Source organism: Electrophorus electricus, chromosome 4 (genome assembly GCF_013358815.1).
Source record: "Electrophorus electricus isolate fEleEle1 chromosome 4, fEleEle1.pri, whole genome shotgun sequence".
NCBI classification, from domain to species: Eukaryota; Metazoa; Chordata; class Actinopteri; order Gymnotiformes; family Gymnotidae; genus Electrophorus; species Electrophorus electricus.
In genome coordinates this window covers 17,628,248-17,649,870 of record NC_049538.1, presented here as the reverse complement: position 1 = coordinate 17,649,870, position 21,623 = coordinate 17,628,248, and the positions used below count along the sequence as shown (strand labels likewise).

The 21,623-nt window shown below is 41.6% G+C and overlaps 1 protein-coding gene across 2 annotated transcripts in view; it reads left to right on the top strand.

Moving 5' to 3' along the window:
- Nucleotides 1-1,960: 1,960 nt before the first annotated feature.
- Nucleotides 1,961-21,623, top strand: part of si (sucrase-isomaltase (alpha-glucosidase)) — a 37,608-nt gene continuing 17,945 nt past the window's right edge. For both annotated transcript variants that reach the window (XM_035525361.1, XM_035525362.1), the window contains exons 1-22: nt 1,961-2,082; nt 2,805-2,910; nt 4,102-4,202; nt 5,666-5,786; nt 6,014-6,123; nt 6,656-6,807; nt 8,240-8,411; nt 8,719-8,818; nt 9,197-9,309; nt 10,044-10,169; nt 10,665-10,796; nt 11,013-11,129; nt 12,118-12,231; nt 13,097-13,181; nt 13,435-13,552; nt 14,291-14,462; nt 15,227-15,343; nt 16,378-16,532; nt 16,723-16,807; nt 18,563-18,619; nt 19,843-19,967; nt 21,178-21,266. In XM_035525361.1, coding sequence (XP_035381254.1) covers nt 2,805-2,910; nt 4,102-4,202; nt 5,666-5,786; nt 6,014-6,123; nt 6,656-6,807; nt 8,240-8,411; nt 8,719-8,818; nt 9,197-9,309; nt 10,044-10,169; nt 10,665-10,796; nt 11,013-11,129; nt 12,118-12,231; nt 13,097-13,181; nt 13,435-13,552; nt 14,291-14,462; nt 15,227-15,343; nt 16,378-16,532; nt 16,723-16,807; nt 18,563-18,619; nt 19,843-19,967; nt 21,178-21,266 — 2,467 coding nt within the window. In that variant the 5' untranslated portion in view covers nt 1,961-2,082. The remainder of the gene's footprint in view (nt 2,083-2,804; nt 2,911-4,101; nt 4,203-5,665; nt 5,787-6,013; nt 6,124-6,655; nt 6,808-8,239; nt 8,412-8,718; nt 8,819-9,196; nt 9,310-10,043; nt 10,170-10,664; nt 10,797-11,012; nt 11,130-12,117; nt 12,232-13,096; nt 13,182-13,434; nt 13,553-14,290; nt 14,463-15,226; nt 15,344-16,377; nt 16,533-16,722; nt 16,808-18,562; nt 18,620-19,842; nt 19,968-21,177; nt 21,267-21,623) is intronic.

Sequence of the window (21,623 nt, the reverse complement as noted above, 5' to 3'; positions counted from 1 at the left end):
CTTCTACAACATGCTTCTTTGAACTGACTGGTGAAATTTCAGTACCCATCCCCCAACATTTAACTTCTATTCTAGAGCCAGTTCCACTAAAGTTGGACTCAATTCTGTTCCTGCATGTCCCCAACACCTATCTCTGCTTAAGGCTATCCAAGCCCAGGCTATTCAAGCCTTATTGATTCTTTTGCCATGTGCTAGTTCTCTGTCAATGATAACTGTCTCCATTACGCTCAGTCTGCTCAAAGCAATCTAGGCATAGATGAAACTGCAGGAATGAAAAGCCTGCTGTGGTAGAATTGCAGTGCTGGTGAATTGTGGCGCGAACTGTTAACTTGAGAAACAAGATGGCCACTCACGAATCACGAATCACGAATCATGGTCACAGTAACACAAGGCCTGGGTGCACGCAAGGCATGGCAGCCACCAATGACCGATTTGTACTGTGATTATTTGTGTTTGAAATATTTAAATATTAGTGGGAATATTTAATTCTGATTAATAACTAGCAGATATTAATGGGAATGGATGTTTAGCTATCCAATGGCTATCATAAAGTATAGTAATGCTACTCATTGATTTCACTAACAAACAGGACCTCCCCACTTCACCTTGCTATTGTGTCTGACTGAGATTAACTGTATCTGTACTTGTAACATCAGTGTGCAGCAATTTAGAAATAAGCAAAGTTAAGCAAATGTCCATCTTCAGCTTCAGAGTCTACTCCAGTAACAGAAGCATAGGTATGTGTAACAGAAATGTAGAAAGTGGATTGTGTTTCATTTTAGACATTGACTACAAAGAGGATGTTGAATGTAAACAGATGTAACGGGACTTTAGAGTTTAGCCACATGTATTTTCTGCAACATTTGCTAATACACTAAACTAATACCGACAAGAGTTATCTGCATTTAACTGGAACAAGGTAAGATACCCTCTAAAGTGTCTAAACAATTGATGGGAAGGTGTAACAGTTGTTTTTTTAAACTACACAGGAAAACTCTTTGGTCTTCTAAAAAAAAATTCAGTCACTTCAATCTCCTTCATAACGCTCCAAAATACACACACACACACACACACACACACACACACACACACTCATTCTACTTGGGTCAGAGGTCAATTCTCTGATCATAAAGCAGCCCATTTTAATAACTACTATAAAAGTGTTGTAAATGGCATGTGTAATTACTTCATTAAAAATTACTTACTGCTCTGCAAAGACCTCTGTCTCTAAGCTATGTTATAATACATCACAGAGAAAACCCCAGCTTCTGCTGGCTGTCTCTTGAAACCAATATATTGTAATCATTCTTTTGAAGCATTTTACTGAAGAGTTCTCATTAGATTCAACAACATTTTTTTTGAGAAAATCACTTATTTCAACATGAATGTAGAGCAAAACAATTCAGAAAAGCACTTCCTGATTCAGAAAAGGATTCAACCAGAAATTGGCTACATTTTGTGAAAATTACCACTGATGTTCACTTCAATTATAGCTGTACAGTCATTGTGAAATAATATAACAGGAAGATGAATGCTTGCAACACATACCGAGTCTTAATCACCCTTTAAATATTTGGCATGACAAGAGATATTACAGCAAGAAATATTTACATGTCTTACAAGGTGAGTTCCATCTGGTTAATATATTATCTGTGCGTATATCTGCCAGTAGTACACAAAGAAATTGTTCAAGTGTAAAAACAGAAAAGTTTTTTTCTCTCTCACTCTCTCTCTTTCTCTCTAAAAAGTAGCTCTCCTGAACTTTCACAACACTCAAACTCTCATGGGAAATTGCTTAACATTCACACACTGCCACTCCCACAAGCAGAATACACACACACACACACACACACACACACACACACACACACACACACACACACACACACACACACACACACACACACACATATATACGCCCACACACAATATCATTACATCAGTCCTTACTTATCAGAAGGTTCTGGATAAAAGAGCAACATTAGATCAAGAGGAACTCTCTGGGGGAACTTTGTTCCTTCTCAGCTGGGTTGCTGTGATCTCATCTAGAATTTTGCAAGAACGACAGAGCGATCAGCAAAGGTAGGACTAGTATAAAACCTGATTTATTTTTTTTCAGTGTAGAAGTGGTTTTCAAACAGATGCCATGCAAATGATATTACTGTAACAGGAGATGTGCCTGTATCTATGAAATGTCTCTACACCTATGAAAAAAAGGAAAATATAATCTGATGCATTTTCTCTAAAATAAAAGTTTGCTACTTTTGGCCTCAAATTTGACTCTTGTGAAGTGAATTAAAAGACTGATAATCTGCTATTAGATTTAGTTTTAGTTTAGCAAAGGATTTGTTCTTGTCAAGTGCAGCAGAGTTCCTCTGTATATACTATTTAAAAATATGTAAAACTCCTATTTGACATAAAACGTGAGTGGGAAAGAAAGGAGAGACAGAAAAAACAGATAGCATCCTCTTTATTCTCTAGTGCACTTAAAGGATGATTGAGAATTTAGAGTGAAATTGACTGGAGGTAATATTGTTACACATACACACATCTGAATGGGTTCCATCAAACCAGCTTCCAACAATGGGGGGGGGGGGGGGGGGGGTAGACAATATTTTAGTTTTTTGCATGATTTGCCACTGTTTATTGTCATTGGAAATAGGTGTTACAAGCGTCTATGTACACTTATTTTGCACCAGAGAGTAATTAGCGCTCACAGCCGAATGGTCTAACAGATTTTATGCATATAGTATTTAAGTGTTCTGCATGTTCTGCTGACATGTGTGTGACTGCATCTGTGTTAGATGGGGAAGAGGAAATTCTCTGGATTAGAGATCACCCTGATGGTGATGTTTATCATGGTGCTAGTGGTTGCTGTTGCACTGATAGCTGTTCTGGCCACAGGAGAGCGTGAGTATTAAGTGCCTCCTCACCTTAGAACAATTTAGATGTTCTAATAAAGCTCAAGTTTCCATTTTGTCTTTTCTTTATTCTTCGTTTTTTTCCTTAAAAACATTCATGAAACTCATATGATTTAGCAACCCAATAGACCAAAAACAATCGTCTTTCTTGGACAACAAAACAACAAATAAGGCCATCTCCTCAAAGAGGGGTCATATATTTGGGTTTTTGATGTTCTTTAAAGGCATGAAAAATATGTTGAGTCTATCTGTCATGAAGGACACTAAATGAAGTGGGACACCCGAGAGCATTATGGTTCTTATGCATACATATAGCCCAGGGACTTACATAGACACAAGAACACTTGTCCAAGTACCCAGACAGATACAGTTATTATGACAGCTGTCACCCTCAATCATAATTTGAAGCCCTGATATTGGTCAAGCTTGATAGATTTAAACCTTCGAAATTGTGGCCTTGATGATTGGGAGGGGAGTTATTCCACAGCTGTAAACAACCTTGGATTAACCTGGACAGACAGCAATACATAATTCATGAAGCAATCCACAGAGTTGTTTAAGGCCACGTGGATTTGCATATTTTGTTTAATAACTTTTTTTTCTTTTTTTTTTTGGGGGGGGGGGGGGGGGGGGGGTTGTGCCGAATAATAAAAATGGTGCAAGACAAGTATTACTTTACCTAAATGACTCATATATGGAAAGGTCTCACTACAGGGAGATGGCTACTCCTTCTAAAGAAAAAACATATATGTTGGACAATTTTGCAGAATGTTTTGATGTGTTTTTTCTCATTAATAAATGCAGATTTATGCTGTTATCCACTTCAATCCATGTGGATATAGGCTACTGGTTGGTTCATTAATGAATGAATGAATTCATTCATTCATCATCATTTTTATTTTGCTTACCTTTGTTTATTTCTAACTAACAAAATCCAGCTATTTAAGTTTACCTGGCCCACGTGTTGCATCATTTTCATACTAAATTACCACTGTGATGTTTATTCCCGAATGTCATGACTAAACTATCAAAGTGCTACATTTGCTATCAAACACTCTGGAGGATTGTGCTGACCCCTATGCAGTAGACCACAAAGCAATGAGCGATTCACAACAGCTTCAGTTATTACAGTTGCTTTAGTTAGATATTGCATATTGACACTCTGTCTCATGATTCACAGAGTCAGAGGATGTTGTACTCCCAACAGTAGTCACTCCAGAGTGTCCAAACATTTTGCTGGCAGAAAGAGTGGATTGTTTTCCGGAGGCAGGTGCATCCGAGGTAAACTCCAAACTAGATATCATTAGCAGTCTGTACATGATGTAACAGAGCCTGATTTTGAACCATTGCCTACATCTACACTAACAGTGAAATGAATAATTGAGTTTGAAATTATTGATTTGTTTCAATAAGTACATTTTCAAGCATTTACAAAAATATTGTGCATTACAAAATTCTTGAAAAATTATTTTTGTTATTTTTATTAGCATTTATGTATTATTATGATATTATTATTGTTGTTGGTGATATTTTTGTTATTGTTGCTATAGTAACAATTCCAAACTTAGGGTATACAGTTACCAATCATTTCAAACTTAGGGTATATGGTTAACAAGGTTCAGCAGGGAATCGTGCAACATGTAATTATTTCCACATTTGGTCTTCCTACTAAATGTGGATATTTAATATGGATAATAAATGGAATCCTTATTTAGGTTGGGCTTTATATTGAATTCCATGTGGTAAAATATAGCTTGGATTCAACTAACCATCATCTTTATTTAGGGACATCTGCCATTTATTTCTTCACTTCCATATATGGAGTGGGATTTAATGAGATTCATCCTCATTTGACAAATGGCACCCAAGGGCACAGCTAGTTGGTTGTAATATTACCACAGTGGAACCAGCCCTAATGGTGACAGTAATTTCAAAGTCTGCAGATCAGAAACATTAAACAAAAGCTCTGAATCACTTCAAATTAGTTTCTTGAATGAATCTAAGTTGGACGTGAATCCGTGCATAATATCCAATACAATTTATTTCAACTTGTCATTATGAAAGGTATTATAAGGGTGAGAGTGCTAAAGACAGAGCCATTTAGTTAACACAAGGATTCATCTGGGTAGTAAACCTTTGACAGAACTCTCTGCTGACAGACAAGTGGTGGCTAGCATTGCACCCAATCAAATACCTCAATGTTAATTTCCAAAATCAATCTTTCTCGTAACCACACTTGTATCCTTGCTCGAAAAACTCAAGGCATCTGGTATCAAGACCAATAGACATGCATAGAAAATTCTCTCATTGTTTAACACCTACAGTAGTTGAGTCCTGCTAGACACAAATGAACACTTCAAGAGGTTGTTCAATACTGTAAACACTGGTTGTCTTCAAATGATGACTGAAGACTCACTTCTTCATTGGGTGACTGGGAACCTAGTAAATATGCACTAAAACAATATTCCAAAAAAACCCCAAAAACGCTTTACTGTCCTTTAAAAGGTCCTGCTCTATCTAGGGCTTTAGCCTGCTAGTATTCTTGACACTAACCTATTTATGTCAGCATGAGAATATGTTTTTGACAGAGAGTGCAAAGCACTTTTGTAAGTCATTACAGGCAAGGCATCTGCAAAATGCTGCAAATGTAAATGGTATAGGTGTTACAGGAGGATTGGGCTTTTGCCATATAATTGGTGTCTGGCCACTGGGCCTTTACTAACTGCTCTTCCCGGGTCCTCCAGGAGAGGTGCTTTGAGAGAGGCTGCTGCTGGAGCCCTCTGGGCCTGTCGAATGTGCCCTGGTGCTTCTTCTCCAGTAACCATGGCTACACTGTGGTCAGGAAAAGCCAGCCCAGTAGCACGCGTGAGTCCAGTCCTTACTTTTCCCCCAGTGTGCTTTACAGAGTGCTAGCTACATACCATTTCACACTTCATGGATTAAATAGATTAGCTGGTGGTTCCTGGGCCTAAATCATTGAATCAAATCACATACACTGGTTATATGAAATATGAAGTACCGGCTTACCTGGGCTTATTTCTATGTGAAGATATGGATAGAAGAAGTTTAAAACACACTTAAATATTTTGCAGGACTGGAGGCCTGGTTGGAGAGAAAGGAAGCCCCATCTATGTTTGGGGCCGACATTCTGGAGCTGTCTTTCACAGCTGAAATGCAGACAGAAAACCGCCTCAGATTCAAGGTATGTTTATCAAACCTGTCCATGTGCCCCTTCCCCTCAAACACACACACACACACACACACACACACACACACACACACACACACACACACACACACACACAAAATATAACAACAAAATAGGATATATAGGGTACACAGTGGTAGGGCAGTGGTGGAGTATAAAATGTAATATGAGACATACAAATTGTTACTTTCTTCTCAGAAAACAAGTTAGCTAGTGTAATGCTTCTATAGTTAGCTAATGTAATGCTTGACAGCATCTCAGCTCCTGGGTCAATGGGTAGCCATTCTATTTTAGCTTAGGTGCTTTCAGTTTAATGCTTACATTGTCATTACTGTCAGTCTCACCACAAGTAGCTAAAGAAGCTTTGTGTTAAGCTATTAGGTTATACAACTGTAAAAGGTAACTCCACAGGAAACAAAGGTCACCATGGGTAATAGCAGAGCTCTGGCTAACATTAACAACATGGTCACTTGAAATAGAACTTTTAACTTCACGATAAAAAGATTCGTTCGCTTTCATCCTCCAGATCACTGATGCAAAACAGACCAGGTTTGAAGTTCCTCATGAGCATGTGCAATCCCAGTCCAGCTCCCCAACTGGACCCCTGAACTATGAGCTGGAACTGCTTGACAATCCGTTTGGGGTCAGGATTCGAAGGGCATCAACCAAAAAAGTCCTGTAAGTGCTTCCCCCAGCCTCACTTGTCCTCTCCTGTAAAGTCTTCCTTTAAGTCATATTCCAGGTATGACAGGAATGAAATGTGTCCCAGAAAGAGTAGTTAAAAATATATCCACTGTAACTTTTTTAGGGTAACCTTTTTATCCATTAATAGTTTATTACTTTTTTAGTTTATTTGTTTGTATGTTTACTTATCCATCCATTCAAATAAAACTTCTACCATTGTAGATGAGGTCCTCAAGCTCTCCTAGGGAGTGTAGAATGTGCCACTTGTGTGGATGTAGTCTGTTCTCACCACAGCGCACCTCTCGCTAGCAGACAGGCCGTTTCCCCCTTTCCACTCCTCATTTCCCGTGCTTGAGAGCACACATCAAGTGTTGAGATCACTCCCAAATCACTGTGAATCACTGCTTATGACTTCTCTATGTCAAGAGAAGAAATAATAATAACAGTACTTAGCTGACATTAATGTCATACTGTATTTCATCCTCATGTGGGCTCTTGGTTTATGCGCTGAGCTCATTGCTATGCATTATTTTGTAAGAATGGCTTCGTTTGTTTGGGCTACTGGCTGTCAGTCAGTGCCAGGGAGAGACAGAGTGATTATAGGCGTGTCACTCATACTCACCCAGACGTGCCGCCATTAGGGGAGTCAGTGCTTCCAGAACCAGGCGACACAATTAGGTCTTATTAATGTGCCCTTTGCACACGATCCATAGCTGCAATATTTAGTGGGGCTGGCTGGTGCCTTACTTGTGAACGTATGGAAAGTAGTTTGCCGTGGTTATGTAATGAGAACACAACCTTGGAATCTCAGATCTGGCTCTTGTCTTCAGTTCCTCCACTTCATACGGATCTGTCATGTGGTTTGTGACATGACAGAACTGCATGCAAAGGGAACTGCACCTTTGCCCAGCAGGACAAAGGTGGACAGTCAAGGTTCAGAAAGTAAAATTCTTCATCAGGTTTTTTGTTCCAACCACTTGGATTTGCTACTTAGACTCCAGATAGAATAAATTAATGAAACCAATTGCGTGATATAAAATAATAGCAAGGTTTTTTACTTTTTGAACTTACACACCGCTCCATGAAGAGTAATAGTGGGGAACTGCCTAGGCTCATGAAGTATTATAATTGTAATGACTGCTAATGGTTATTGGACCACTCACTGTGACATTGTGAAATGTATCAGCAATAATTAATAAATGTCACAACGTAACAAGTTGTTAATTTATTTTTAGCTTTCCAGATCAAACCTGTTTCCAGATAGCACCAGAGAAATTGAAGTTTGTTGCTTCAAAGGCAAAGATATAGGGTATTCTGTCTATAGGGAATGCAAAGTTTGTTTTTTTTTTCTTATCAGTCATGGCAGAAGCTCACCAGCTCACCCTTATGTCTCTCCACTCTTTTACCCTCCCTCTCTCGTTCTCAGGTTTGACACTAGCATGGGTCCCCTAGTATTTGCTGATCAGTATCTGCAGCTTTCTGCTAAGCTCGCCTCGGACAATATCTATGGGCTTGGGGAGCATGTGCACCAGAGTTTCCGTCATAGTGTCGACTGGAAGACGTGGCCTATCTTTACAAGAGATGCTTTTCCCAACGGCGTAAGTGGGGAAACACGTACATAGCCAGAAAAACAGTTATGCACACAGACGGACAGACAAACAGCCAGGCAAAGAAGCATACTAAGTAATACCCAAACGACAACCCATAGGTAAACATGCTTAGCCCCAGACGCCTTTCCAAGCTGTGAGACACAGCCGTTGACGCCATGCTTCTAAGCTGAGGTCATGTTTTTTGAAGGTGGTAAGCTCCAGCACAAAGTAAAACTCTCTAAAAAAAACCAACAACATGACAATGAGTTTGAGGTTTTGTTCTCAGGCTTCATGTGTTTCTTGTCCCTCTCCTCAGGGTACTCACAACCTATATGGTCACTACCCCTACTTCACATGCTTGGAGGATGAGAGTGGAAAATCCTTTGGCGTTTTCTTAATGAACAGCAACGCCATGGGTAAGCGAATCCGAGCACACTAATGCACTGTAATCGCTTTAGAAAGCCCAGGACATACACAGCAATAATCACTCAACCACAGGAGAAAAATTGAATAAGGAAGTCGAAAGGCCATCGAGGCTTATCGAGCACGAAGCACAGGAATTCATAGCACGTGTTTCCCTGCCACATCTGTGATTCCATTTGACACAGGTAGCCTGTGTAGACACAAGCCTTGACATTCATGAGTGGATGTGCTTTTGTATTTGGCTTTTAATGGCATCATGCCCCTTGCCACTAGCGGCAACCTTGAACTTATTCAGTTTGTGGTGGGGGATGTATCTGTAAGTAGGTGAGAAAAGACCGATGTAATGTATTCATCGATGCATGTTTTTGCAGATGTAACTCTCCAGCCAGCACCGGCAGTGACCTACAGGACCATCGGAGGGGTGCTGGACTTCTACATCATGCTTGGAGACACACCTGAAGCTATCGTACAGGAGTTCACCATGGTCAGATACAGCGCAGACCGTGGCAGCTGGCTACTCCTCTCAGCATACAGTCGCCTACACAAATCAAATACTAAGCTTTTATTTCTTAATTTATTGAAAGCTAATATAAAATGTACCCAGTTGATAAATTATTCACATTTTTCCATGAAAGAAGGATCTAAGGCTTTGGCAGAGTGAGTGAAGTCAGTCTTTTTAGCACAATGTTGGTACCAGCAGTGGTAGATTACAACCCACACATGAATGTAAAGTGTACAAGATGTACTGTCACCCTCTCTTAAGAACTAAAACCTGATTTAAACTCATTTGGTATGGTCTTCTACCCGATGTCTTTTGTCCTGTTAGGTCTGTTGAAAAAAAAAATCAGCTGTTTGTAACAATGTCACAGGAGCTTAGTAAAGCAGTTTGAGGTCATGTTGTTCTCCTGAGGAATGAAAAACTAATCAAGTGACAAATTCTGTTCTTGGTGGTCTATGCTGTATAGCATTTTATAGATTTTTAATCAGTAATAATCACTGTACACAGTGGTAAAGTGTCTATAGTACCAGAGATGCACGATACATTCTTAATATTTCTATTCAATTATCAAGATATGAGCATTGCATTCTATTTAGCAATAAGGAACATTCAGCTGGACATAACCTTCACAGTTCTAGATTTTTGTGTAACTCTAAACAGTTGGAGCTGATGTCTTGTGTGTTTATATCATGTTGTGTGCATTGTGTCTGTGTCTCCAGCTGGTTGGCAGACCAACTATCCCCCCGTACTGGTCCCTGGGCTTCCAGCTCTCTCGATGGGACTATGGCAGCCTGGAGGAAGTAAAGAAAACAGTGGAGCGCAATCGTGCAATCGGTCTGCCTTATGTAAGTGCCAGCAAGCTTGGCCCAAGCCCCCTTCCAGGAAATTCCTCCTAACATCCAAACAGGAGTTGCTTCTCAAATTCCCTTAGTGCCTTGCGCTCAAAAAATGTGTTAAAAAATGCAGCCACGTCACACGCGGGGTCCAACACACCTAATGCTTCCCACGTAATTGCTGTAAGATGCGCTGAAGGACAGTGCATGATGTGATTTAAACAAAGAGGGCATTAGCAAGCCGGGCTAATGTGTCTCCATCTGATTAGCATTTACAAAGAACTGGCAGGAGCATCTCACCATCTGCTGAGGCTTTCTGGTGGGGGGGGGATAGTGCCAGCGTAATCAAAGGCAGACAGCAGCGTGCATGCGCTTGAGCACCAGTATAAACAGCAAGCTATGACCGCGCTATGCATCAAGGCTGAGGCCCACGGGACACTAATGCCAGGGAAGGAGATAAAGAGGACAGACGCTCTCTCATTTGTTCTCCTGTGCCGCCTGTTCCAGGACGTCCAGTACACTGATATAGACTACATGGAGAACAAAAAGGACTTCACGTATGATATGATGAATTTCAAGGATCTGCCACAGTTTGCTGACTATATGCATGAGCATGGACAGAAATACATTCCGATATTGGTGAGTCACTCTGTTTTTAGTTGCTGTTGCTGTTTTAGTTGGCCCATTAACTTTTTGCTATGTCTGTGGAGAGAGGCTATTAGACGAAAAAGAAAAAAAAAAATAAGAAAGAAAGAAAATCCTCTCACACCTGTGCTGGCTGGCTTGATGAATGGCTAGTGAGAGAGAGGAAACCATGTTCGTATTGGAGCTGCTAATGTGCTTTCTTTTTGCCAGGATCCTGCCATATCCACCAAAAAGTTAATTAGCGGCCCATATGGGCCCTATGACCGGGGAAACCGAATGAAGGCCTGGATCACTGAATCGGATGGCAAGACCCCACTAGTGGGAGAGGTAAACAGCAGTCAAGATGACCACTCCGGCTTAGAGTTCTAAACATGCAGGCCGATAACGAATGATCTGAAAACCATCTAACGAGGAGTGCAAACTGTTCATCTGGCACCACTTCTGAATGCTCATCAAGTAGCACCATGGGGAATTCCCCTTGATTTTAAAATGTTATTTTCCATAAAACGTAAACTTGATGGCTATAAATAGTGGGATGCGATCACTGAAGTTGTGTTTGTTGCTCAAATACTAATCGATTAACTGAAGGACATTAACTCTCAGACGGTCATTTTGGCAGCTGATAAGGACTTATGTGAAGTGCACCTGTTTTATGACAGCTCGTGCACATGCCAGCCACATGTGTAATGACCAATAAGGTGTTCCAGTTATATTCCTGACACAGACTCTATAGCTCTCTCAGCACTATAAAACATAGCAGCTGTGATCATTTGCCTGACCATACAGAGAGTCCATTGTTTTGTTTTTTTTAGTTTGTTTTTTTTTGTTTGTTTTTCTGGTGGTCAACACATGCATTGATTTCGCATTAAAATGTAATCTTACAGCACTTTGCTTCTCAGAGTGATTGCGGAAGGAAGGAGGGAATGTGTGTCGAGCAAGTGGAAAGTAACCGGTGCAAAAATACCAAAGCTTGAAAAAAAACCCAACTAAAACGGCAGAAGCAACAAGGCCGGCATTTTTGTGTTCTGATATGGAAGTGATTTGGACATGGAAAATCAAGGGCATTCAGATGCATGCTTAGTGTTAATGCACCGTTTGCACTGCATGCTCGACTGGATATGAATAGAAAAGAGCTCAACCGGGTCTTGTAGAAGACAAGTGAACAAAGAGGTGTAAGAGGAGAATGACAGAGAGAGAGAGAGAACAATGGAAAGAGTGGACAGGAATGAGGATTGCCATTTGTATTAAAGATTAACAAGGACTGGAAGTTCCTCTGCATGTCTGTGATAGATTTTGTGTCTTGCCTTGTGGGCAGGTCTGGCCTGGAGAAACTGTGTTCCCTGACTACACCAACCAGGCATGCATTGACTGGTGGATTGATGAAATCAGCATGTTCCATAAAGAAGTGAAGCACGATGCAATCTGGATTGTAAGTAACCAAAAGTCCAAAGAGGGAATCTGAATGAGGAATCTGTGTTCTGGGTTACTGGATCTATCCTATCTATCACCCTTTGCAGGTTTTATTGGCCATTCATTTTCCACTATAAAGACACTAGGTCTTAATATAAGGTACCTAGAGCCTTACGTTACTTACCTTGCATACGTTAGGCATGAGTTGCACTCCATTAAAGCTGGTGTAAATTCCAAAGCATTTTTAAGAATGCTTTGACTAAAGTGTCTTTATATATTGATAACTATCATTACAATAGCAGTTCTGAAGGGGGGAAAAATGTAAAAGTTTGTGACTGTTCAGGCAAGTATATGTTTGAAGGGAGAGATTTCAAACATATACTTGCAAAAATGCTTAGATACAAGGCATGGGCATGAAAAGGGGATGTGGCTAAATAATTTGGAGGTTATCAAAAACTGAGATACTGATTACATTAGTTTAAAACCCACAGTAAAATCGCTGTGTTGAATGAACTACAAAAGAATTCAAGTCCAAGTAGTACCAAATGAAGGTGACCACAATAGGTGATCATTCAACATTAGTGATTTTTGTGTGTATACACTTACAACTGTAATATAATAATATGTGTGTGTGTATGTGTGTGTGTGTGTGTGAGAGAGAGAGAGAGAGAGAGAGAGAGAGAGAGAGAGAGAGAGAGAGAGAGAGAAAGAAAGTAGTGTGTATATGTATGTTTGTGTACATGCTCATAACCTTATGGAACAGCTGATGATGTTCACTGAAATCAATAGCCTCATAAATGTCTCTATAAAGTTTGTGGTTTTATGTCCTAACAATTACCACAGAGAGGGTTACAAAGCAGAACTAATTGTTGTTCATTTATAAGGACATGAACGAGGTGGCCAGTTTTGTAAGAGGCTCCAACAAAGGATGTGCTGACAATACGCTCAACTATCCCCCATTCACTCCAAGTAAGTCCAATGTGGCTGTGCATACATTATGATAGGAGTGTCACAATTGCATCCTGTGTAGAGTACTCTATAGTTATTCTTCCATTCTTTACTTGATTTGAATGTGCTAGAGCAGGGAAAACAGTAAACTCTGCAGGACCCATGTTTGACACTCCTGGGTTACCCAATGGACATCTATGCATGTCAGTTTGATTGGTCAAATTTGTCAGTCCATTTGTCAGCATTCTCTCTCTCTCTCTTTCTCTCTCTAAAGACATCCTTGATAAAGTACTGTACAGTAAGACCTTATGTATGGATGCTAAACAGGCCTGGGGCAATCACTATGATGTACACAGTCTCTATGGCTACTCCATGGTCCTGGCGACAGACAAGTAAGCCCTTCTCTGACAATTTTAGATACTTTAGTTTTGGGTTGGTTTGCTGGAGATAGAATGAAGTGTACTTTACCTTTAGTACTGTGAAAACTCCAAATAATAGCTGCAAAAGTAGTAAATTGGTTGGATGCAGAGATAACAGCAACAGTTGTTCCTGTGAATAACAGCAAGTAGGTCAGTAAATAACCTAGGTGTAGAATAAGATGCAGAAAAACATGTAAATGACAGTACTACAATACATATTCACAATGCTATTTGTATGAAATTAATATTGCAACATCATATAATTGATATAGACAAAAACAACAGGGAATGATGGTATAACTCATGAGAGTTATGAGAGAAATCCAGTATGCATGAGTGCTGTCAGCATACTCCTGTGTACACCACACAGGTGGCTCGTAACACTCTGCTGAGCTGGGAGCTCAGTCACAGGGGCTCGGTGGAGAGCATGCCTCTCTTTGGGCTCGTGCTGGCCAGCTGGGACCCTTCAGGACTTGCAGGAATGGACTGTGACACACTCATCCATTTCTCGCCCATTTCTCACCCTTTTAAGCAGCACTCATTTTGCTCAGTGATCTATTTTTGCTTCATTTCTTTCTCTTTGGTGCAACTTTTAAAACTGTTCCCCTGCTGCCTCTATGCCTGGCTGTTCTGTCACTGTTCACTAAAGCACTCCGTTTTGTGGCATTGTTGACTTGTTTTTTGTGGAAATGTTGACTTGTTTACCTGCAGGGCGGTCAGGCAAGTTTTTGGTGGCAACCGTTCATTCATCCTCACCCGCTCTTCCTTCCCCGGTGTGGGCAAGTACTCAGGACACTGGCTGGGTGACAACGCTGCCAACTGGAATGACATCAAGTTTTCCATCACAGGCATGCTGGAGTTCAACCTCTTCGGTGTCCCTTATGTAAGCGTGGGATCCTCTCGTAATGCTCAGAGCACAAATAACGGTTAGCTTCTGGTGAGCCAGAAGTGGGTCTTGGTTGGGGGGGAGGGGGGCAGGCCGAAGTAACAGCGAGTCTCAGCTCGGCGTCGGCTGCAAAGAGCACAAGGAGGGCCCGGAGAGACCCGGTGTTCGACACCTTTCGTCTAGCTTCTGCAGGTCCACTGACTCTCCTGATCCACAACGACAAAAAAGGATGTTTGAATTGATCCTTTGTCATTGAGCGGTCTGCTAAGTGCCTGGCTTTAAACAAAAAAACTATGCTAACTCACTTCCCCTCAGCCCCGGCCAAATCGATCGTCTGTTGCTTTTGTCTTCATAATGTGTTATCTATGGGCCTGCTGTGAAATATGGAGAGGTTTTAGAAAGAGGCAAGAGGCTAGCTAAGGGCTCCAGCTGAGCCCTGCCGTGATGGAAATAGAAATCGAATGGCTTCTTCATAAGCAGCATCAAACGAATTACCAGGGAGTGTCCAACCTGGCAGCCATGTCAAACAGATGAATTATTGGGTGGGTAATGTTAACAGTTCAGTGTAGTGCTGTTATTAGTGCTACTAATAACTATTATTGTGCTAATCCTTTTGGGTGAGGAATGGACTTGACCCTCAACCTTTGTCACCTCCATTAATAGAAAAAGTTTTTAGTGATAATTTTTGTTTTGTTTTGTTTTTAAACTACTTGAACATATTGCAATTCTTCAGTGAGAAAGGGTCATTGTTTCTTCGGCAGATTGGTGCAGATATTTGTGGTTTCTTTGATAACACGACTGAGGAGTTGTGCAGTCGCTGGATGCAGGTTGGCGCCTTCTATCCATTCAGCCGAAACCACAACGCCCAGGGCTACAAGGTATGGCCTCCCCTTTACATGCCACCAATGGCGCAATCGCAATGGCACTGAAACATCTATCATGTCCAGAGTAACGCTACAAACAAATGCTATGCTACATTTTCCTTTTCCATTATACATCTGTTTCCTGTAACAACTGTGGTGTTCTGTGTTCAGTGTTTGGTATTCAGAACCTATGAGTACCACTGTTGTGATTTGTGGCACCTCAATGTGGGTTATTACTTCAGCCTTCATCTCAGAAGAAAACGTGATGACATGATGTGTGTCCTCCTCTTCAAACACTGTTTTTTCATGGTTTATTTCCTTCCAACATAATTGTTTGATTAGCATGAGGGAGACAACTGAAGCTTTGGACAAATGTGATATGGCCTTGTGTATTTAAGAGGGCAAATGAGGATGAATGGAAACTGATTTTCATGGTGAAATTAGATGAAAAAGACCTGACCTTTTAGTGAGCAACTAATCCATTTTCAGCAGACTGAAGGCTTCCATGGCACTGATCACATCAGTGGCATTCACACACTAAGGCCCAGCGTGTTCCATCCACACAAAGCTGTTTTTGGCTTAATCTGTTTTGCCTCCATTCCACAGTAAAGGATCCTAAAAGCCTTGACCACTGCCGTGGTTCCTTGTTTTTTTTTTGCCCTCTCTTTTTATGATGCCACCAACTGAACAGCCTCAGTAGTTAATAATAACATCCTGACTGGCCTAGGTAAAAGAAAAAAGAAGGTTTGAGGCTATACATTGTCTCTCCAGGAATCCATGGACAAAACTAGTGAAATCACAGGATCCATTTTTTTTTTTTTTACTGATTTATAGGTGGTAGTGTTGTCAGTTGTGGTGGAGTTTACAATTGTTATGCTATTTTTGCCCCCGACCTCTTTATATCCCATTAATTGTTTTCTTCGACACATTTTCTGCTCCACTGTCTGACCCCTGTCTGACCCTGTCTGCTCTCTGTCCCTGATTTTCTCCATTGCTCCCCAATCCCTTCCCCCACTCTGCCCCTCCAACCCCCCCTCAACTTGCTGTAGGCCCAGGACCCAGCTGCCTTTGGAGTTAACTCTACGGTAGTGAAAACCTCAAAGCACTACCTGGAGATACGCTACACCCTGCTGCCATATCTCTACACACTCTTCTACAAAGCCCACGTCAGTGGAGACACCGTGGTGCGACCCGTTATGCACGAGTAAGTGAGCCTCTGGCTTCAAATGCCAATGACTCATTCAACTCATCCAAAACTAAAGTAACAAAGCAAACACATTTAGTGTAGTTCATTGTAAACTATTTAGAGCAGGTCTTTACATACAGTAGTGAAGTGAATGGACTGGGTTACTCTCCAGCCCTGTGCAGATCCGCATTTTGTTTCTACTGCTCAGATTCTACTCTGATAATGCAACCTGGACAGTGGACCGTCAGTTCCTGTGGGGAGCCCATCTGCTCATCACACCTGTGCTAGATGCAGTATGTAAAACACACACTCTCTCTCTCTCTCTCTCTCTCTCTCTCTCTCTCTCTCTCACACACACACACACACACACACACACACACACACACACACACACACACACACACACACACACGCACACCTCTTGCCCCCCTTATCTCTCTGTCGCTCTTTCCTCTCAGTCTCTCTCACACACACATAAACATGCCCTTGCTATTTAGCTACTCTCTGCTCCCTCAGGGGCAGTGATGGTGACCTCCACTGGGACACACTAGAGAAGGATGGTGATTCTTTTTCTCTTCATTTTCCTCCATTCTTCCTTCTCTCTCTAATGAGAGTCCTGACCTCATTACAAAGAAATTAGAGCTAGAGATAGATGGCGGTCATGTTAAAATGGATGATTAATTGCCAATTTATCATGGCCTCTCACATGTTACAAATACATGTGTGTGTGTGTGTGTGATATAAATATTCCCATTCATATCGGATGCTTGAGAAAGTTCTCACAAGAGGCATTGAACAAGTCTGAGAGTGGTTTCGAGTAAGAGTGGGAGTAGATGAGGGCAGTGCTGAGTTTATTCCAGTCCCAGGGGGCCTGTGTCAAGCAGAATGATAGCCGATTCTAACAGTTCCTCTCAGAAAAATCCATATGCATCCCCATCCCCCAGTGACCCATTACTGAAATTCCAGTGCTTTTTTCTGAACTCAGGAGGCCAAGTGTTAAACAGGCGTTTTGACTCATGACTGAGTTACCCAAGTGTACCTCTAATGATCTCCACTGTCTGACTGGCAGATCCGGAGCAGCCCAGCTGAACCTTGGTTTCTAACGTTGTGGTGTTTGGATGGTGTGACTGGCTTCTTTCTCCTGCTGTTTGGCTTTTTTTCCTCCCTCACCGTTGCTCTGGTTTAAAGTGGCAGCTTATTTCCACGGCAACTCATCTCCACAGAGCTTCTCCATCATGGAGACCTGTGCTGAGGTTTTATATCTGTGTCAGCCAGTGCACTTGTCAATGATTATTTCCACTTTGTCCCACCTGCCAGCTACATTGTACGGGTAGTTCTGTGTTCCTGAAGTTTTCAGTATTCAATAGTCCCAAAGTTTTTAATATTCTTGTAGTATTCTTTTCTCGCTTGGTTCAGGTGTGGCTGGACCTGAGACAGAGTAAAAATGGAGAAATTCAGGGGTTGGAAAATACCTTACACATCCTAGATTATATATCCCAAATGTTAAATCCTACATAATGAAGATTATATAAAGGATTAAACCAATAGTCACTTTGCAGATGTTTGGCATTTTGTGATATCTGCCAAAATTAAAATGGAGTATGTTGCAATTTGCTTTCAATATAAAAAAAAAAAAAAAGACATATTGCATCATTATATTTTGGCATGGGAAGTCTTTTGTTTGGTACTTGTATCTGTCTGGAGCATGAGAGGAGAAACTACATCAGTGTTAGTCCTTCCATTATCACTCAATCTCTGGCTGCCAGTATGAACAAACAGATTTTCTGAACAATGTCAGGTAATAGAATTTCAATACAAATCGCTTCATTACTTTTAACTGCATATGGGACACGTTCATACATGAACTTGTATATGTTCAGTATTGCTTGTTTTGCATACCGTGTGTGTGGGGAGGGTGGTGGGGTTTGGATGAGTGGGGCAGGGCTAGGCTTGACACACTGGATCTAGATGTGTGGTTCTTTTTGTACATCATCGATCTGTTTACGCTTCCATCCTCAGTTTCTGTCATTCCCTGCTTTCCTTTGCAGGGTGTAGACACAGTGAAGGCCTATATTCCTGATGCTGTATGGTATAACTATGAGACGGTAAGAATCTGCTCACTCCTTCGGACTTTCCTGTTCCATACTCTCACTCTCTCTCTGTCTCTGTCTCTCTCTCTCACTCTCTCCATTCAATCAGCTACTTCCTGCTCTGTGTTGTTCCTCAGCATATATGATTCCATACTGTGTGACTAATATTAGCTCAGAATGAATTAGACACCAGGATAAGCCATAGGGAATTACACGCATTTTTCTGTATGTCACACTTCAATTCTGTACAAATCAACTTTTATCTTTTAAAAGTGGTCTTAGATTGAGGATGCTGAAAAAAGATCTTTTCTTTAAACTCATTTATGACTCAGTCGTTCATCTTGACCTAGTAAAGCACTCTCCCTGAAATAGGGCAGGGCTGGGATTCAGGCTGTCTTTTTAATGTGACACTCTAAATGAGATGGAGATTTAGAAGCGCATAAATCCACAGACCAGTTACAAACCAGTTAGGATCTCGACTGGAAACCACTGCCGTATTTTTAACACTACGAGCCAATGACAGGGCCAATCTCTGAGACAGTAACTTCTTCACGGGGTGCTTGGTGCTTTCCCCAGCAGATTAACAGCCACTGATCACATATGGTGATAAGATGAACTAAAGCTTCCCCCCACGTTGTGCCTCTTGGTAGGTCTAGGAGGGCCGCGCTTGCGTGTGTGTATGTGTGTGAGTGTTTGGGTGTGAGTATGTGTCCGAGAAATGGCTTGTCAGTTAAAACCACAGTGAATGTCTTGTGGGTCAGAAGCGATCCCAGCAGGGGTAGACGTATAGATGGGTAGTGAAAAGAGCCACTCCGTATGGAGTTGTATGGCAATGAGAGATAGATCAAATCTGGAATTACTTATGGACTCCTTCAGAGAAATAGGGGGAAGGGCTCTGAGAAATAGGAGAGACAAATAGAGGGAGAGAGAGAGAAATAGAGGGAGAGAGAAGGGAAGACAGGCAGATGGAGAAATGGACAGAAAGAGAGAGAGAGAAAAAAAAAAGAAACAGGCTCAGAGAACAAGAGGGGAGAGTAAAGTCATTAATAACATGCTGTGAAGATGGTCTTTAAAGATAAAAGAATGAATTCCTGTGCCTTTTTGTGTCTGAGCTGTTGTGGTGCATCTCAGTCAGTCAGGTTGACAAAGGTTCATTTAAAGAAAACAACTTGCACTCAGGGTAGACTGAATGGAGGCTGAGGATTGTGTTCATGGAATTATTGCTTGTTGCCTTGCAGGGGGAGAGGATCAAGGAGCGCAAAGTGCATGTTGATATGTATCTGCCAGCAGATAAGCTTGGCCTGCACATTAGAGGCGGAGCCATCCTCCCTACCCAAAGACCTGCGGTCACTACCACCAACAGGTAGCCATGCCCCCCCACACACTCTCTAACTAGGAATTCACATGACCGGCGTGAGAGGTAACCGTGCTCCTTTAAGGGCACAACTGGCTTCATTAGCAAGCAACTGCATCAGCTAATAGCAGGGAAGCAATTCAAAAGTTCCACTGCTTTGAAGTAGTGGCGTTTTGAAGTGGTGTTCCATTCTTTCACACTCAGCATTCCTACAACACCTGCCCATCCATTTTCTAAGGCCCAAACATCTTTCCCCTTTTTTCCCTCCTGGCTCCAAGTGTGTCTCTTCTCTTTGGCGGCAAACGGTCCCATGGGGCTGCAAGATGGAGGAAGGTGCCATTTATTACTCACAGCTAATGAATGTCATGCAGAGAGCCCCATTAGCAGTACTGGGAGATGAAAGAGGCTAATTGTCCTCTCCAACATGGAAACTTTGGGGGATACCTATCGCTTCACAAGGCTTCTTCGGAGTGGAGTGGCACTGGTCTGTTTAACTTTTAGTCAGTAGGTTGTAATTACAGTATTACTGTGATGAGACAAAAGAGGCCTTATCTCATTGGCCAAGGCATCCATGACGCATCCAAGCCTGCCACTTTGCAGAACCCACTGCTGGTAGAAAATGAATCCCCCTATATCGATCCTCTATTTTCCTGTTGCTAGGCTAGCTATCCCTCCACATCACTCCTTTATTGCGAGTCACATTCGCCTGGATGCTGGGTGTTCACAGCACACGGTGTGACACCATTTGTTTAATGTCCCTGTTGTTTTGTTGCACTGTCGGCACAGTTTCTTTGCCTTAACTGCTCCTTCACGGTCTCCCGCTCAAGTATGTGCACATCGGCTGAATTTTGATTTGGGTTTTTTGGCTCTTTTAGAGAGACGCTTCCCCACAGATAATGTGTCTCTCTCACACCTCTTCTTCAGATGATCCATGTAAAGGGTACGATCCTTTCTGTAGCTTTCGTTTAGCAGCAGAAAATTGCGAATGGGTATATGCACACACAGGCACATGGTATACATCCTCTTTGCTCTTCTTCCTACAGCAGATGTTTCTGATGTTATGTGAAAATAAAAAGCCATCTGTACTTTGGAGGCACTGCTCATGGTGCTTGAGAAGATGTTGGGAGTGTGTGAGTCTGTGTGTGTGCTGCTGCGGCTGTTGCTGCTGTTGCTGCTGCTGCTGATGATGATGATGAAGAAAGTGTGTGTTCTCTCACAGTCGCCGTTCTCCAATGGGTTTGATCATTGCACTAGATGACAACAACCAAGCATCAGGCGAGCTATTCTGGGATGATGGAGATTCTCGAGGTATTTTGGTGTATTTGCTGCAAATTAAAGAAGTGTTTTTTTTTTCTTGCTCTACATAGAAATTCACTGTTCCTGCTTTTGTCTGTGCACAGTAGTGGATGCGTGCATGTGTGCTTGTGTGTTTGACGTTCCTTGTTTAATGGGTACCATATCAGCACTGTTGCTGTATAAAGTATATCTAAATGGTTGTAATCAGTGTAATCATTATTATGTTAATAAACAGTAAATTGCTCAAAGTGAGTCTAAGGTGAATTTCCCTTTACAGGATTGTATTGATTTGATTTGTAATCATCTGCCTTGTGATCTCTCCGCAACTGAACTCATTTGAACTTGCACTCTCTCACTCTCTCTTTCTCT